Source organism: Anguilla rostrata, chromosome 10 (genome assembly GCF_018555375.3).
Source record: "Anguilla rostrata isolate EN2019 chromosome 10, ASM1855537v3, whole genome shotgun sequence".
Taxonomy (NCBI): domain Eukaryota; kingdom Metazoa; phylum Chordata; class Actinopteri; order Anguilliformes; family Anguillidae; genus Anguilla; species Anguilla rostrata.
Genome location: NC_057942.1, coordinates 43766888 through 43784506, shown reverse-complemented (window position 1 = coordinate 43784506; position 17619 = coordinate 43766888). Strand labels below are relative to the sequence as shown.

At 45.4% G+C, this 17619-nt stretch overlaps 2 protein-coding genes across 4 annotated transcripts; both read left to right on the top strand.

The window, feature by feature from the left end:
* Positions 1–2658: 2658 nt before the first annotated feature.
* LOC135233616 (dynein regulatory complex subunit 2-like) lies at positions 2659–8422 on the top strand. Of its 2 annotated transcripts, none has more exons than XM_064297358.1 (11): positions 2659–2882; positions 3372–3539; positions 3702–3871; positions 4146–4284; positions 4598–4795; positions 5115–5333; positions 5604–5750; positions 5887–7501; positions 7665–7822; positions 7925–8041; positions 8158–8422. In XM_064297358.1, exons 1-8 carry the CDS (start codon positions 2757–2759, stop codon positions 6757–6759), a joined length of 2040 nt encoding a protein of 679 aa, XP_064153428.1. In that variant the 5' UTR covers positions 2659–2756; the 3' UTR covers positions 6760–7501; positions 7665–7822; positions 7925–8041; positions 8158–8422. The 2 variants fall into 2 exon arrangements, with proteins under 2 accessions (XP_064153428.1, XP_064153427.1); XM_064297357.1 differs by having other exon boundaries at positions 7665–7782; positions 8158–8420.
* A 1088-nt stretch (positions 8423–9510) lies between these two features.
* Positions 9511–17353, top strand: paip1 (poly(A) binding protein interacting protein 1). Of its 2 annotated transcripts, XM_064297356.1 has the most exons (12): positions 9511–9628; positions 9800–10023; positions 10504–10625; positions 10982–11176; positions 11704–11816; positions 11910–12021; positions 12412–12534; positions 13142–13248; positions 13330–13459; positions 13849–13903; positions 14217–14295; positions 15507–17353. In XM_064297356.1, the coding sequence occupies exons 2-12, from the start codon at positions 9849–9851 to the stop codon at positions 15598–15600; spliced, it is 1305 nt and encodes a 434-aa protein (XP_064153426.1). In that variant the 5' UTR covers positions 9511–9628; positions 9800–9848; the 3' UTR covers positions 15601–17353. The 2 variants fall into 2 exon arrangements, with proteins under 2 accessions (XP_064153426.1, XP_064153425.1); XM_064297355.1 differs by having other exon boundaries at positions 9592–10023.
* Positions 17354–17619: the final 266 nt, after the last annotated feature.

Genomic DNA, 17619 nt, shown 5'->3' with positions numbered 1-17619 from the left:
TTTCTGGGCTGACCAATTAAAGGCACCTCATGTTGCGGTGGCCAGTGGAGGTGATTTGAGAGAGGTCCCTGCACCGCTCACAAATGCGGAAATTCCCACACGATGACGGGAGAGGGAAGGCTTGCCCAAGAGTGTGCATATTATTAATGAGGACGTGTTTAATTACGGGAATGGGATCACCTTCTCCGTCAACATTCAAACTGAGAGGCGGGGTGTCCAATCTTCAGCCAGGGCCGAAACGGTCAGCGGTTACCCAGAAGTCTTTCTTACACCATTACCCATAAAGTAAAGGTATAAGACCGAAAGAATAGCTGCCCTCGCATTTGGCCTAAATGCCAGAAATATCTACAAATGAACAGGCCACTCAGCAAGAGTTCTGAACTACCTTGAATTTTGTCATGTTTGTCCTACTTAATGGTAAGAGATGCTTTTCTTGTTATGACAAGGTATGCTGGCAGAATTAATTTTATTATGCCAGAGATCGGGTTTAAAGAAAAAGGTGTAATACTAAGGGAAGAAAATGCAATACATTTGTGAAGTTTTAATGCCGCCTAGTGGTATAAAAATGCATTTCAAAAAAATGTTACCCATATTAGCTTATTGATTCCAGCAGCAGTGAGGTCAAGGGGGTGAATCAATAATGAATTAGTGCAGGAAAAATAATTATACTTTGAAAGTATAACTGAATTTCATAACTTTTAGAGATGCACAGACACCATATTTCCTTGGCTGATTCATGTACTATAGAAAAGAATCTGTTGATACTGAGTAGGGATACTGATGCTTTTTTTTAAAAAAAAGGCCAAATAAGAAGTTTTACATGACACTGTGTGAAACTGCATGCATGCATGAAAAAATAAATAAATAAATAAATAATTAATAATAATAATAATAATAATAATAATAATAATTTTAAAAAATCAAAATGTAACCTAATGCTTTACTGCCCCTTATTATATAACCAACCTCACCTACCGCCAGAAATTCCTCATGTACTGTAGGTTACAGAGTTAGTTTCATCATTATTTCCATTATAAAAATTACAAAGTGCTTTGCTTTCAGGCCAAAAGAGCTCTACTGTAGTTCTATCACACCACATAATCTTCCAGAAGGTCTCAGGGTCTCTTGCATATCTTTTGGCAAACTTATTTTTGGCCTTTCTCAGAAGTGGCTTCCATTTTAGCCACTTCCATTTGTCACATTTTAGCCAATGAGCTTTGCAGCTGCCGGTACGATCTCTAGAAAATGGAAGAAACCGGGCCTAGGTTGTTAATGCAAAGGGAGTAAGGCACATTTCAATAAAGTCGTTTTTATTTTGCATTACCATATTTTATATTTATTATTAAACAGTTATCGAGCGTTCCATTCGAATCTCGAAAAACAAGGGACGTCTTTGCCGCGATAAATAATTCGAAATAGAATTCTATACGCAGCAAACGGCGTTCTTTCGGTGACGTCATAGGTTATGCTACTACAGGCCTTACGTCACAAGAGTTGACAACCTGATCCAGGAGAAAAATGGTACACCTTCTATAAAGCCGTTGCCGAAAGGTGAGTTCCGCACTCTCAGTACGGGAGTCCTCGACCATAGTTCGATTGTGTCAGGTAAGAGAAATTAAAGAGCAATAAGAAAACAACGTGCAATGTACAAGTGAACCGTTATATCAAATAGTTACTATGATAGGAAGCTTGTGATATGGTAGCTTGCTAGCCTGAACGATTGAGAATATAGCCATGACGTTAGATTCTAGTTAATAAATCCAGTATAGCTGTGGTGTTCGCATATCGTATTTTATCATGCTAATAATAGAGGATACCATACAAAAAGCAATGCTCAATTTTTAAACGAAATTAAGCTATGGATCTGTATTAATTATATCTGTTAAGAATATACAATAGAAATGTAGCCTATACAATATTTGTATTCTTTAAAATTATGCAATGCTATCAATTTGCTTATTGACAGATGTTATGTTGAATAAGATGCATTTATTAGAAATTAATCATAATTACATTAGTAAATTATTTATTTTATAATTGTTTGCATATCAGGGTTGTGCAAAATTCAGAATTTTATAAGAGCTGGGAATTTTTGAATTATGCTGGCCACACTCTACGTGATGTAGAATAGTCATCTGATGGGAAGTGGAATCATTGCAATTTCAACAAATTTCCACTCACAAAGTTACACACAACAGAGAATTTCATTACTGACACGACCCCAAAATACCAACAATTACATGATTCATTTTTAGAAATGATTGGTGTAATTCCGAGTTCTCTTGTGTAGAATCAGTAACATCACTTAACTTACCTACTAGATCAGGGGTTCTCAAACTGTTCAGATTTGAGGATATGAGTTGCCTGAAAAATCTTTTTATTATTTATTTATTTATTTTTTTGCAATTTGTGAATGTAGAACAGAATGGCAATTTTCTATAAATAAAATTGTAAACTTCCAAAGATTTCCGATCTTCCACTGAATTTTGATTTCCAATTGGAATCTTACAATTTTATTTTTTAAGGTTTGTATAGAAAATTGCCATTCTGTTCTACTACTAACATTTACTGTATTTACTGCTTGAATTTTATTTAATGTCACTGAATTTAAATTCTACTTTCCAACTTTTCATTTTGTTTCTTGCCTCAAAAGTCAATTCCAAATTCCATAATTGTTGCGAATCGAAGTGTTTCTGAGCGAGCATTCCCTGCGATACTGAGGCGCATCACCGTGGGAGGAGTGTCCCGAGGCGGCCATGACGGAGAAGGGCGGAGAGAAGGGCGGAGGGAGGAGGGCGGCCATGTCAGGCGAGGTGCAGCAGGAGTCCCTCGCCGAGGACAAGATGGCCGAGCAGAAGCGGATAAAGGCTGAGGTCTTGGCCGTAAGTCCGCGGGGCTCCCCAGACTGATTACTGGCCCCAATCTCGAACCGACTGCGTCCCGCGTGTAGCGGATACATTTCACCGAAATGTTAGCAGTTAACCTGACCTGTCTATACCAGGGGTGCAGAAGTCGAGGGCTGGTGTATGTTGTTTTGTTCCATATCCTAGCTTACATTTCTTAAAAGTTGTACATACCAGTTCACTCATATTGGGACCGGAGTAAAATCTTTTTACAAAAGCTCTTTGTGCATTCTGAAGATATAGTTCATCATCTCATCAATAACATTGGGCCAGGGGACTTACATAAATAATTTAGAGCATTATTTCACATTCAGTTCCGAAATAAGATTGGAGCCGTTATGCACCCCTGTATCTCATTAGATTTCCCTAGGTGTGAATGGATGAATGGTTGCGGTTGTTAACCAATCGTTGCGTTAGCTGAGGGGCTCGTATCGAGTTATTCGGTTGGCTGTTCTTTCCACGCCCCAGGAGCTGATGAGGAAGGACGAGCAGCGCTCAGCCGTGAACGAGTACAAGCTCATGAGCAAGTGGCGGGCCATATTCCGCCAGGCCCAGCAGAAGGCGCTGCGCAGCGAAATCGACGTGCTGATGCAGACGTTCGAAAGGGTGCTGGACCACAAGGACAGCGTGGCCAAGGTATGGGGCAGCTCGTCACGACTCGATTTTACTCCGTGCCACATTTTGGAAATATAGGAGAAAAGGTTCTGTTTTGCATTGAAAGGTTATTTAGGGTATATAAGACTGACGGTCGCCTGCGTGTCCGTGGTGTGTGAGTGCTAACGCCTGCCTGTGCCACAGACCCTGACCAATGACATCACCGAAGCGAAGCAGCAGTCCGACCATGCGGTCCGGTCCCATCAGGTGAATGTGGACCAGCTCCTGGACCTGCAGACGACCAGGCTGAATGCCCTCAGCCAGGACTTCAGCACTCAGCTGGATGGGCTGAGAGCTGATCACAACGCCGAGCTGTGAGTCACACCCTGTCTCTCCCGGACTGCCCGCTGGAGTCATTACATGACATTACATTTGCCCCAGACCTCGCCGTTAGCTTACAGTAACCAGGAGTCTGCCATACATAATGGGAGTTTTAATATGTTACAACCATACTCACTGTTCTAAATATTTTGCTAAGAATTTCACAAGGCACTGAATTTGGGGCAGAAAAATGATGCGAAAAATGTTGTCAAGAAACAGCTGAAGCTGATTCCAGTGCTGTTTTCTCTGATCGTTGTGTCTAAACAGGGAGAAGATTGTGGCCCAGCACCGGCAGGACCTAATCGAACACCAGGACGCGATGTTTGCGCTGGACGAACAGCACAGCGAGCTGCAGTCCAAGGCCCAGCTGGACCTCAAAAGCGCCTGCTATGACATCAAAGACGAGGTAACGTGTGACAGCGCGGCAAAGCGAGGAACTGCTTCCCCCAAATGCGGCAGCACTTCACTGCAGTCGCTCCAGAGGCACTGCGCCCATTTTACACAAAAACTCTAAATCTGTACTGCGCCCTATCCAACCGAGGGACTTCCCAGTGGGTATAAAACTTTATTGCAACTTTTTAAAATGTTGCAGCAACTTTTGTGACCGATAACATTTGTTGTAGACGACTTTCCTGCTAAGTCGTGAATCTGCTGACGTCATGCAGAAAGATTTCCATAACTTCCATAACTTTCCGCGACCAAAAAAAACCTACGCACAGGTGAAACGGCGGGGGAACGCGGAGCAGACGCTGCTGTGGGAGCGGCTCACGCTCACCTGGCAGGAGGCCAAGAGCGCCAGCAAGCGCTACCACGAGGCAACCGACGGCAACCGCGACGCCTGCGAGGCGCTGCAGGCCCGCGTGGAGCGCTGCGCCGCCGAGAACGGCGACCTGGCCAAAACGCTGACCAGGATGCAGGTGAGACGCTGACCAGGATGCAGGTGAGGGCCGAGGTGCTCTCTCAGCGGCCTTCAGCCTCACTTTTCCACGGAGGGCGTATGATAATGGATGCTCAAGCCTGTTAAGTTAGCATCCATTATCACCCCTAGGGGGTGACAGCAGTTAAGTTGAAACATGCCTGGAATGTTTATTTTTTCAGCTGCCCAGGTTGCATTTTCCTTGGAGAAAATAAATGTATTCTAAGACTGTCTGGGGGAACATTCTGCCCACAGCATTAGGCAAACAGCATGGGGCTCAGGTCTTTTGTGTTAACACGAGACCCCCTCTCGCTCGACAGAAATCCCAGGAGGCCCTGCAGGCCGGGCTGAAGGACAGCCGGGCGGAGGACAAGCTCGCCATGGCGGCCATGCAGGCCTCCCTGGACAGGGAGCTGGAGAAGGGCAGGCAGCAGACGTCCGAGCTGTGCAGGTTCCAGGCCAAGCAGGAGGCCAAATTGATGAACCTGACTGTGCAGCACCGCCAGGCTTCCAAAGCCCTGCAGGGCGTTGCCGAAAAGGTAAACGAGGGGATTGCCCAGCCAGCAAACGAGTCCTGTTACCACTAACTCATCTCCCTGAGGCTCGAGAAAACAGGCTTAAGACAAAAGACTGGTTTACAAATTAGGAAAAATCTATGGTTCGCTACCCATGCGTTGATAAGCTTCAATCTTCACACTTTTATTTATTTAAGCAGGTATACTGTACCTCTGTACAACTACAGAGGTCCCATTTAACAGAGCTCACTCGCTCTCTCTCTCTCTCTCTCTCTCTCTCTCTCTCTCTCTCAGGGCAGGAAGCTGGTCCGGCTGGTGGAGGCGTGCCGGAAGCTGGAGACGAAGGGCGAGCAAGCACAGCCGTTCTGTCGCCCGTCCGGCGGCTTGGAGGGGCAGAGTGTGGCGATGGCTCACCAGGAGGGGGCCTCCGAGCCGGCCCAGGTGGCATAGACAACACTGAAACAGCAGATTCGCTCCGCAGATTTCACTCTTGCTTGTGCTCACCAGATCTTCTTGTCCCTCTTCCTCTCCCCCTGACCCGTGACCCCTGACCCCTGACCCTTGACCCTGGGCCCAGCTCAAGCAGGACTATGCGGGTCTGGAGGGCGTGTGGGACCGCCTCAGCTCAGTCCAGCTGGACAAGGCCTGCCTGCAGAGATACAAAGCAGAGCTCCTGCAGGAAGGCCGGAGGCTGCGGGCTCTAACCAGCCAGTGCCTGAGCAAACCGGCTGCCAGCCAGTGCCAGAGAAAATCAGCTGCCAGCCAATCCACCCTTCGCCAGAGCAGCAGCCTGCTAATGGCCACTCGCGCCAGCCAGTGCCTGAGCAAACCGGCTGCCAGCCAGTGCCAGAGAAAATCAGCTGCCAGCCAGTGCCTGAGCAAACCAGCTGCCAGCCAACCCACCCTTCGCCAGAGCAGCAGCCTGCTAATGACCACTCGCGCCAGCCAGTGCCTGAGCAAACCGGCTGCCAGCCAGTGCCAGAGAAAATCGGCTGCCAGCCAGTGCCTGAGCAAACCAGCTGCCAGCCAACCCACCCTTCGCCAGAGCAGCAGCCTGCTAATGACCACTCGCGCCAGCCAGTGCCTGAGCAAACCAGCTGCCAGCCAGTGCCTGAGCAAACCAGCTGCCAGCCAGTGCCTGAGCAAACCGGCTGCCAGCCAACCCACCCTTCGCCAGAGCAGCAGCCTGCTAATGGCCACCCGCGCCAGCCAGTGCCTGAGCAAACCAGCTGCCAGCCAATCCACCCTTCGCCAGAGCAGCAGCCTGCTAATGGCCACCCGCGCCAGCCAGTGCCTGAGCAAACCAGCTGCCAGCCAGTGCCTGAGCAAACCAGCTGCCAGCCAGTGCCTGAGCAAACCGGCTGCCAGCCAGTGCCTGAGCAAACCAGCTGCCAGCCTGTGCCAGCGCCCGTCACCTGGGCAACGGGGCAGCTGCGGGCTGCGCCGCTAGCAGCTTTCCACACAACACACAACACTACACACACTACACAACACACAACACTACACAACAAACAACACTACACACTATACACAATACTGCATGCAACAAAAATTTTTTTTCTTTTGTTCCATCACTTTCTAATTTCCAGGCGGGTTTCAAATGTGTTCTAACTCATTGTCATCTCTTAAGAACACATTTGAAACTTGACTGAAAATATTTCAAACTAGTTTAATGTTAAAAACCCTTAGCTGTGCCTACTGGACCATCCTCTTCCTCTTCCTCTTACCGCTTACCACTTGCCCCTGAGCCTTGTCCCTTGATAAGAGACTGTAACATCAGTATGGTCAGTTGAGACCAACATCAAGCATTTTTGGCCATGCATCCTAGCAGTGGATTTGGTGTCCAAAAAAAAAAGGTACGTCTATGTTGAAAAAGTCATTAAGTTGATAATCTAACATGCACTGTATGATGTCTGAACCCCAGACACAGTTTGTAACTCAGAAATGCTAGCAGCGATGTAAGAAGGCTAGCACTGCTTGTTGAATTCTGTAAAGTAACATAACGTAATGAGGAGAGCAGGCCCATCCAGCCCAGCAATGCTTGCCATTTTTTGTCTAGAAATAAGTTCTGACCTGGACTCGCTCCTCTCTCTCTCTCTCTCTCTATCTCAGGACAAGAAGCAGATTCCGGCTGGCAAGGGATTGCCCGAGAACTAGAGACAGCCCACAAGCAGGAGCTTTTTTTAATCAGAGTAAGGAGGGGATTTAAATTTAAGATTTCATTATCATGCTACTTTAAAACAATCACATTTTCAGTAGAGAAAATGAATAAAAGTCATGTTACATTAGGGTGTAATATGTACAGTATACTCAATACTAATACAGTTGTTTGTTGTTGTTGTACCTCTCCCCTAGGTGGCTCCAAATGATCGTGGGCTGACTTTGACCTAGATGATGGTCAACAAACCAAGTGAAATGAGAGCACTTAGCCGGACAGGACCATGAGACCATGAAGGGGGATCACAGTCTACAAGTACTGATATCGGCCATTTAAATAAGTTTAATTTAATATGGTACATTTTTTAAATCCAAAAATGTATTTTTCCCCTTTATTTACACAATATACTGAATACTAATATTATTGTTTATTGTTACCACGATTACCGCTCCCCTAGGTTGAACCGAACCATCAGGAGCTGACTGAATGATCCAGGCGATGGTCAACGATGGAGTCCTAGATACAGTGGGACTGAAACGCTTCGACAGGCATATTGGATGCACATTAATCAAATGTAATTTTTAACTTATTTATTTATTATGCATGTTAAAATAGGAATAGGAACTTTGTCATATTTACTTATTTAGATTGTTCCAGTATGTTAAAATGTTCTGCCCCCATTGACATCAGTAAGGAGGATGTGGCTCATGAACATCAGGCAGTGGGAACTTGGTGAAGAGGAGGAAATGAGGACTGATCCATCCCCCAACCCACCCCCCCACCCACCCCACCCACCCCACCCAGCCCCTTTCTTTAGTGGATTAATTAATAAAGGATGGAACAAAGGCAATTACTTGTCAGTTGAGTTTCACTTTATAGTTACATTTGTTTGAACATATTTGCACTTACATATTTTTCTTCAAGATGGAGGAGACGCTTCTTTTAGCTGTTTTCCAAGCAGTACAGTGTTTTACAAAGTTCCAACAAAGACCTGAGAAAAAAGTTATTCGCAAGGCAGTCGGTACCTTCCCATTAGGCCCTGAGATATGTCCAATTCAGGTCAAATGCATGCACTATATATTGTGTAGTGTGCGAATGTAGTATATAACAAAGAAACAAAAACAAATGAAAGGCCAATCCCAACAGGTATGCTAAATGCGTAGACCCCCCCACCGACCCTCGCGCCGGAGAAAGAGTCATGCCACGCGTCTTCAGGCCATTGCAAAGGACCTGAAGACGTCCTTCTTCCACAGACTGTATAAAATGCCTTTTTTTCGTTTAAACGCGGTTTAAAAACAGCAAATGGCACATTACCGCCACACACTGATCTGTAGTGGGAACTGATGAGGCTTGCTGACTACTTGCGATTACCCCCCAAAAAAAGTCATGAATCAACCCCGTTGCTTCTAAGTACTCTATGATAAATTTCATGCTTCTCTCCACCGTAGTTCCCCCCCCCCCCCTGAATTTATAAGTCCCTCATCTATCTCTTGCAAACATGTTCTCAATATGTTCTCATGTTCTCTTCTGCTCTTTCTCTTCTCCCAATAATGGGATTAATGCAAAAAGAGAAATGACAAAATACGGATGACGCTGCAAATACGGTCACTTGTCCAGTTGTGTGGGACCACACGCATGTTTTTGTTTGCATTTTCAGATTCACGATTTGTTCTCTGACAGAATCTACAACCTCAACCAAAAGGAATTTATTAAAGCGACGAATTATAGATGCAAGCGCGCTTACAGCAACATTTCGTCCCTCAGTTGCTATATAAAATGCAAACTGGGCTTCGACCAAAATCTATTTTCAGCAGAGGTACTCATTTCTTAAAGTGTAGTCACTGACACTAAACCTTCCATTTTGCTTAGTATACGCATCAGATGCGGCAACATTGTTGGTTGTGAAAAGACGTAAACCATGCTGTTATCTGTTATCCTTTAAGCTCAAAATTACTATACATGTAACATGGACATTAAACGTTTGAAAGACTAAGACGTTAGTATAAATACGGAGACGAAACATAACTCAGCGTCTGGAATTGAGACTACGATGAGCGTCCCCACTCCAGCCCTGTAGAGGTCACTATTAACCCGTGTTCTTTCAATTCGGTTCAGGAGCTTCCGGATCTACTTGTTGTTATTATGGCAGGAAGTTGCAAGCGTAAGGGTTAAAACGTTCGAATATCTAAGTTGATGTTATTGGAGCTATTTATAAGTTTTTAGTTAGAATGTAAAATGCATGCGGTGCGGTTAAACTGTAGTTAGCTAGGCAAAGCTCGCGTGCGGTGTTCAAATTAGCAAACTGTCATTTGTTTGTGCTTTTTTCTGCCAGTACGCATGTTGCTCTGACTGAGACGTGCAAGGCCTCTTCACGCGTGGGTATGGCAGACAATTTTGAAAGAGTTCCCGTGGATAGGAACTCAGACCGCGGGGAACAGGCTAGCAGCCATCTGCGGGAAACGGAACCTGCACTGCCCGTCTTCGTTCAACGCGAGCCCCTCCGACAGCCACGGACTTCACCCCCTGTGTTGGAGGAGAGCTGGAGGGCGGCCGGAGGTGAGATTGCAGTGCATAATCTTACGAGAAACTCTCATGTTCGCTAGCACGAAAACATGGCTGACTCACTGGCAGGCTAATGTAATTACCGTACGTGTGATCGTGTTTTGGGTGATGCTGTTTTGGGTCCCGGGTGCTCCGGATTCTCCTCCGATTATCTGATAGAATAGATTTTGTCTAGTCAGCTTTTGAACGTAAACTTGTAAACATAAGCACAACCTGAAGTTTTGAAACACCTTCACGTTATGACATTCATAATTGCCTGTGTATAAACGCATGATGGAATATACTGAATATGAAATATAATTGAATATAAGTACTTTGCCATCATAAACTCGTTCATTCGTAGTGTAAGTGTGCGTATTGAACAAATCAATCTTACATATAACGTTACATATAACGTTAAGACACAGTTTAGAGATTGAAGCAAGTGTTATGGTGCTTATCTGTGTCTCATTCATTTGTGTATTTGTTTTCCAGAGGGAAAAAATGTGGCTGCTCACAACAGCCGAATCGCAACGGGACAGGCGTTGGAAGGCGTTCTCCATTCCAACCTGTCGGTCAACGCCGCAGAATTCTACCCTGCGGGTTACAACCCACATGTAAGGGTTGTGCTGTCAGGGGTTGGGTTGTGCTGGGTAATTCTTTACCCACGGTTTTATTAGTGTTCCATTTCTCAGTCTCTTAATTTAAACAAAAAAATTGTGTGGTACAATAGTTTCTGACATGTTACATCATTGTGGTTTTTTGTCATGTGATTTAAATGTTTTTTTTTTTTTCATTTTCTTTGTTTTAAATTTTTTATATCACCAGATCATGTGTCATGTCCTACCTTAAGTCCAGAAGGCATTTTATAACTCTATGACCGCTACCATCGTCAGTGTACAGGGCATGCTCTTCATGTTTTCTCTCTCTCTCTCTCCCTCCCTCTCTCTCTCTGACACTCTTTCGCTTAAAGGAGCCAGTCTATGAGGATGTCCAGGAGCCTTATTACCCAGAGGCCTTGGCTGATCTGGTGCAGGAGTTCCTCAGCCACCTCAACTCCTCTCCGGGGTCTTTTGAGTCCGATATTGTGCAGATCACCAACACACTGAACGAGTGTGTCACCACCGAAGAGACGCTGAGGGAGCTGGTGGAGCTGATCTTCACGCAGGTATGCGGTTGGACGCTCAGGTCCTGAACGAAAAGATGCATCTCGATAACGATAGTTTATGCAGCAAACATTTTCTTGAGAGGTTTTATCAGCTGAAGCTGCGGGATACTGAACGGATTCCCCATACCAGGGTTCCTTTAGTCCTTTGAAGAGTAGAATGTTTAAAAAAAAAAAAAAATTCTAAGTCAGTGCTGTGTCATTTTTAAAATTTACCATTAGTGAGTGTTACATCAGCATTGGAATGTTCAGCTGAGAACATTCAAATCTCATATTTGTGATCTTGCATCTTAAAGGGTTAATTTCATTATTTTACAGTTAGTGAGGGAATAGTTTCCTTAGTGACTTGGTGACTGACTCTGCAGTAGTATGAAAAACAAGCAAAAAGGCTGAAAAAAATGGAATCGCATGCATAACCAGTGTAGTTACTGGGGAATGCTTATGCCTGTGCCTTTAGACTGAAGGTGGGTATTGAATGCTTATGAAGCTAGCGACATGCTGCCTGTTGTACCTGCTTCTTTCCGTTGCAGTCCACCTCCATCCCAAACTTTTCCTACACGGGAGCGCGGGTCTGCAACCATCTGTCGCGTCACCTGACCTTCAGTCCGCCTAGCCGCAACTTTCGACAGCTGCTGCTCCAAAGGTCTGCTCCTTCGCCCCGCCCGCCGATGCGGCAGCCGCCATTTTGATCGCGTCTTCCACAGACGCTCCTAAAGTGCCCTCTTTGGTCCCGTAGGTGCCAGACGGAGTTTCTGCGCAGAGATGAGGCGGTGAAGGGGGACGAGGCCACGCAGAAGAGCTTCCACTCCTACGTGCTCTTCCTGGGCGAGCTGTACCTCAACCTGCAGGTGAGGCCTCTCCTTCCAGACGCTGTAGGAACACGGCGATGGACTCCGGGGTTCAGCGTTTTGCTGTTGCCGAGCTTGTAGGGCAGGAGTGTTGTGGTTAAGAAACCGGGCTGGTAATTGTGGCCGACGGACTGCTTCCAAGCAAGTGCCAAGAATCCCAACTTATTCCAGAGATAGGGCAGGTCTTCATTAAACTAACTGCAGATTTCACTGTGCATAGTGTAACTTGCGCCCTGCAAGAATCTCCATTTCATTGTGTGAAGTAGAAAAGTGTACACATTGATAATTTTAAATGATTTTTTTTGATATTTTGAAGGCGGTGTGCTGTAAATCCAGAGTGCTTTTCTGCCAGGATGTAACTAGGAGACCTGTGCTCCTTTTCTTGTTCAGCTGAATACGACAGGACCCCCAGTGAGGGCGGACGTCCTTCTCGAAGGTTTGAGGATGTTGCTGGACAGCCTGTTCTCCAACCCTCAGGACAAGAACCTCATCTGTGCGGTGAAACTTCTGAAGGTGAGGGGGTTTGGGGGAGCGCACGAGCCGCATTAATACCTGCGAAACACGAGGAGGCGGCTGAACACGGAAGATCAGAAGAAGGGGACTCTGGGTAATGGCTGGAGAAAAGACCCCTGAATCGAGCCACCAAGCGGCTGGGCAGAACAAGCCTACAGTAGGCAGAGACAAAAGGAAGGAGTTTGCATCCTGGAAATTTAAGCGTTCAGTCAGACTATGCCCCACATTTCTTTCTGTTTTAGGATTGCCTTGGAGCGGATCAGGGGTAGTCTTATCCAACAGTTGCTATTGTGATGGATTTAGTGCTTTAGAGGGGCAAGAAGATGTGTCTAAGTGAGGAATTTGGACATGCACCGCTGACTGTAATTAGGCTATGATTTGCTATTTGGGAGGGAAGACGCGTCATGACCTTTATACGTTGGTTTATTTAGTGGATTAAACTCGCCAGTTTCAAGAAAAGTGTGAGTGATCTCTCAATAGGAAACTGAGAGACTGTGTTTCTTTGCAAAGACTTGTGTCATTTGTGAGATGTTTGGGTTCCGTCAGATGTGATTGGACAGCGCTGGGTCACGTGACCACAGCTCCTGACCCTGTCTCCTCCCTGCAGCTGATGGGGTCGGTCCTGGAAGATGCCTGGAAGGAGAAGGGCCAGCAGCACATGGACCAGCTGGTCCAGAGGATCGAGAGCATCCTGAAAGTTGTCCCCTGTGCCAGGTGAGGGCGCGGCCTTTGAGGGGAACGCTTCGCCGCCCCCCCCCCCCCCATCCCGTCCACTGAGACCCTCTTTCTGCACAGGGACGTGACGCTGATGCTGCAGAATCTGCTGGAGCTCCGGTCCATCGGCTGGGGCAGGGTCCAGGGCGGGGTCCAGGGCGGGGCAGCCGCCTGCCAAGCCACGCCCGACAACGACCCCAATTACTTCATGGTGAGAAGCGGGCGCCTGGCCGTCGAGATCACAAACGCAAAAATCGCCGAAAAGTATTACTTTAGTGGTTTAGCGGTGCCTTTTCCCCTATTTATCCACAATTCATACTCGCGCTGCGGCGCTTATCGCAGCCGGGATGGTCCGGATCCGATATCACAACTGCCCGATGCGCTAGAGCAGTGCCTTAACAGGATGCGCCACTCAGCAGTCCCTAAATGTGCCTTAACAGGATGAGCCACTCGGCAGTCCCAAAATGTTCTGTATTTCTTGGTTATCTCTCTCTGCAGCTACATCTCATTGCAGATTTTTAATCTCATGTTGTTACAGTGTAACGTAATGTAATGTGTTACCTGTCTTTACCTGTCTTTACCTGTCTTTATTCCCCTCAGAATGAGCCCACTTTTTATACCCAGGACGGCACTCCTTTCACTGCAGCCGATCCAGGTGGGCATTATTAGTGTCCTTTTTAGTGTTATTTAATTTGTCTTGTTCCTAACAAACCTCAAATAAATAATTTGACACAGTTTCCTCAGGATCTGCGGTATAATAAAAATTTTCAATGAATTCTATCATGAATATACAATACCTGTAAACGTAACCTTATGACCAGTGAGGTTTTGATATGAGCTCTTTGAGCTCCTCATCTCACCTGCCTGCACATGTACTACTTTCTTTTATTTGTTGTATTTTTTTTCTTTCTTTCTTTTATTGTGTGCAAATAAACTATCCATTTCCACCTGTGTAATGTGTTTTCCAGACTACGCTGAAAGGTACCAGGAAGTACTGGATCAGGAGGGCTATTTCCGAGACTTTTACGAAGAGAATGGCAACGAAGAGTAAGTGTTCGTGTGTCCATATAAGTGACCGTATTGGTGAACAGATGTCAGAAGGTATTCGGTGACGCGATAAATTGAATTCAGGACCACTTTGTCGGCTCCTCCTTCCCACGGGACCTTGGTGTGGACCAATCAGGTGCTCTGGAAGCGGGGCGGTCAGGTCACATGGTGTGAGGTCACAGTAGGGTCGCAGGGTCAGCTCTTGGGGCCCTCTGGGCTGGGTTAGTCTAATTCTCCAGCACACAATGGTCACAGGCGGGGCCTGGGTCCCATTTGGGATTAGTCAGCAAGTGGCCTCGAAAAGTGGCTTAGCAGGGCTTAACTCCTCCCACCCATCCCTTAGCTTCTACAATTTCCAGAACGTTCTGACCACTGGCTCAGTATTTCACTGCTTAGGTGCTATTTCCATAGTCCTGGGCTGATGAGCTGACAGTGAAGATGCATGCTGTAATGTGCCTCCTGCTGCAATGTGTGTCCTGTCATGCAAAATGTAGTTTGGTAGAAATGTCCACAGTTCAGTATACTCCTTGAAAAACAGGAAGGGGAAATGGGTGCGGACCCCTATTACTGGTTTCAGAACTGATCCCTGGATAATGTGTGTGGTTTTAAGCCTGGGGTGGGCGAGGAGGGCTGTATCTGTTCCTGGATTTCACGCAAACGTCTGCCCTCTGCTATCTTTACTTACATAGTGCTACCAACATTGAGTAATCAATATTTTAGTTCATGAATAACAGCTGAAGTTTCTGTGTCCCAACATGAACCCTCTAATTGTGGTCTGAGCTATGGCCAAACCGGCGTAAGCGTTTTCAGATAATTGGCTAATTTCACCCGTGTGATTCTGACAACAAAAACCTGCCTACACGTCCACCCTGCTGGAATGGAGTTAGCCACCCCTGTTTAGGAATAACCATCTGGGGAGGGATATGTAACCTGTTGGATGAAATTACCATGTTTTTCCAGCAGAGGGAGTTTATTCACCAGCAAACTGGCTTGGATTGGTAATAATGAGTTGTTTCCACAATTAGTTAAGTTGTATCGACAAATCCTCCCCATTACTTGATTTAGAAAAGCCAGATATTTACTGATACAATAACAGATGTGCTTTTTTTGTTGGCCCTTCAAACACACTGGCATTGCTTCAACTTTTTTTTTTTTTTTACAATTCAATATTTTACTCAGTATTTAGACAATCTTGCATTTTGTGTTTGCAGATACTATGACTCTCCGGATGAGATGGACCCTGAGATTGCAGAAGCGTATGAGAAGTTCTGCCTGGAGTCGGAGCAGAAAAGGAAACCGCGATAGAGGGCAGCGGCTGGTGCGCTCGGCCAGTTGAAGGATGAATGGCAGTATCAGTAAATCGAGAGATGTGTTTTAGCGAAGCTTTAAAGCGTGTGTGCTTATGAACCTCCTGCTCTTTCGTTTGAGTTGTTAAATTGTTCGGAGGAGGGATGCAGCTCAGTGACAGGGCGGTTGTCGCACCTCTAAAAATAAACCCGCAGTTCACAGTTTTAAATTTGAAGTTTGAAGTTGGTTATTGTTTTTTTTGTTTGTTTTTTTTTTGCCTCTTTTTCGCATTTATCCTCTCGTCTTCCTGAATTATTTTACCTGTGCATGTTTGGGACGTGTGGATTTTTAACGTTCTAAAAGGTACTGGACAGTGGAGGACTCGTAATTGTTCGTTTTGATTGGCTCGCTAGATGCAAAACTGTTAAACCGACACATCAATTTTGGCTACAGAGTGCAGCAGGAAGAAGGCACTGACTCCTGTCTGTTGTGCATCGCCTCTGTGTCTGCTCTGCTCGTTCCTTAGTTTTGTGCTCTAAGTCACTGGAATTGCACTGTGCATTCATGATTGGTTCGTTTGTCATGCTAACAAAGTTTGTTTCATGCAAGTGTGTCAAGTTAACACAGGTGTATTTAGAGTAGGATCGTTTTGTTATGAAATTAGGTGCGATGTCATACGATCTATTCAGGGCAGCCGCTGGCCTTGAGCTAAGGGCTAGAGCCGTGTGTTTCACACTCAGTCCTGGGGTACCACTGCGTGTGCTGGTTTTTATTCCAACCGCAATTTTTTAAATTACACAAATTTTCATGTGTAGAGGGATTACTTTACCCTCTTAGGTCACGTGATGCCAGAAATAGCGATGCATGCCACGAGGAATAATAGTCCCATATTAATGGTTTTATTCCAGACAGTGACATTAAAGAGAGGTAAAAATGTTTTGTCTGATTAAGTTGACTGGGGCTCCTAATTGGTGACAGCGTTGACACATGGTCACAAAAATTAATTGCGTTTGTAGATGATGAAGCATTCAAAGACAAATAACAAGCCAAACCTGTGTTGTATTAATGAGCTTATGGGAAAAAAATTATGAAAGAACTTAAACATGTGATCAGTACCCTAATTAGGGGCCTATCGATGCACGCTCAGTCTAAAAAGTTTAAATTTGCTGTTACCTCTTTTTATGTCATTGTTTGCGGTGTAGCATAATAAGCACATTGTGAACATTGGGTTTACATTCTTCATGGCATACATAGCTATTCACTACATAATGTGGTGTAAGAGGAAAAATAATCCCTCTAAACATGAAAATCACATAATTAAGAAAAAATTAAACCGTTTGTTAAAATTCAGGGCTGCGTTTGTGGTTGGAACGAAAGCCAGCATACGCAGTGTCGCTACCGCAGGACCGAGTTTGAGAACCACTGGGCTGAGGGTTAAACCAAAAGCCAAATCCTGTTCGTGATGCTCATTTTGTCTGTGGCCTCAGACTCTCTGAGCGCTTACTGCTCGTCTGTGGATGTCTGTTCAGAAGGGATTCACCGATCTGGATCTCATCTGGATGGCCTTTAAACCGATGCCCATGAACACAGAGGTACTTTAAAAGCACGCTTTGAGTGGAACACCGTGCTCTGTATCTTTGGGTATGTCAACAGTAAATTCTGGCACAAACTGATCCCACACAAAAAGACTGTTTTATTTATGTATGTTGATGTAAATACATGTACAGCGTTGTTTGGCTGCAATAAATCCTTTGTAAAAAGAGTACCAAAATGTTGTGAGATTGCGTTTTTGTTTTGCAAATCGGTGCATGTGCTGCCGGGTTGATTAGTTATTTGTAGCCAGCTGTTATGAACTGTTCCAGAATATCCAAGTGTATGTGGCGTTTAGCTGGTGGATGACTCTATTTTCTGTTGTAGCACTGTTGCAAAAAAGGGTATCCCATTCATATTTGAAATCTTCCACATGTTAATTATCATGTAATTACATTCGAGATTCCAATATGAATGTACATATGAAAAATGAGTCGAATTTACAAA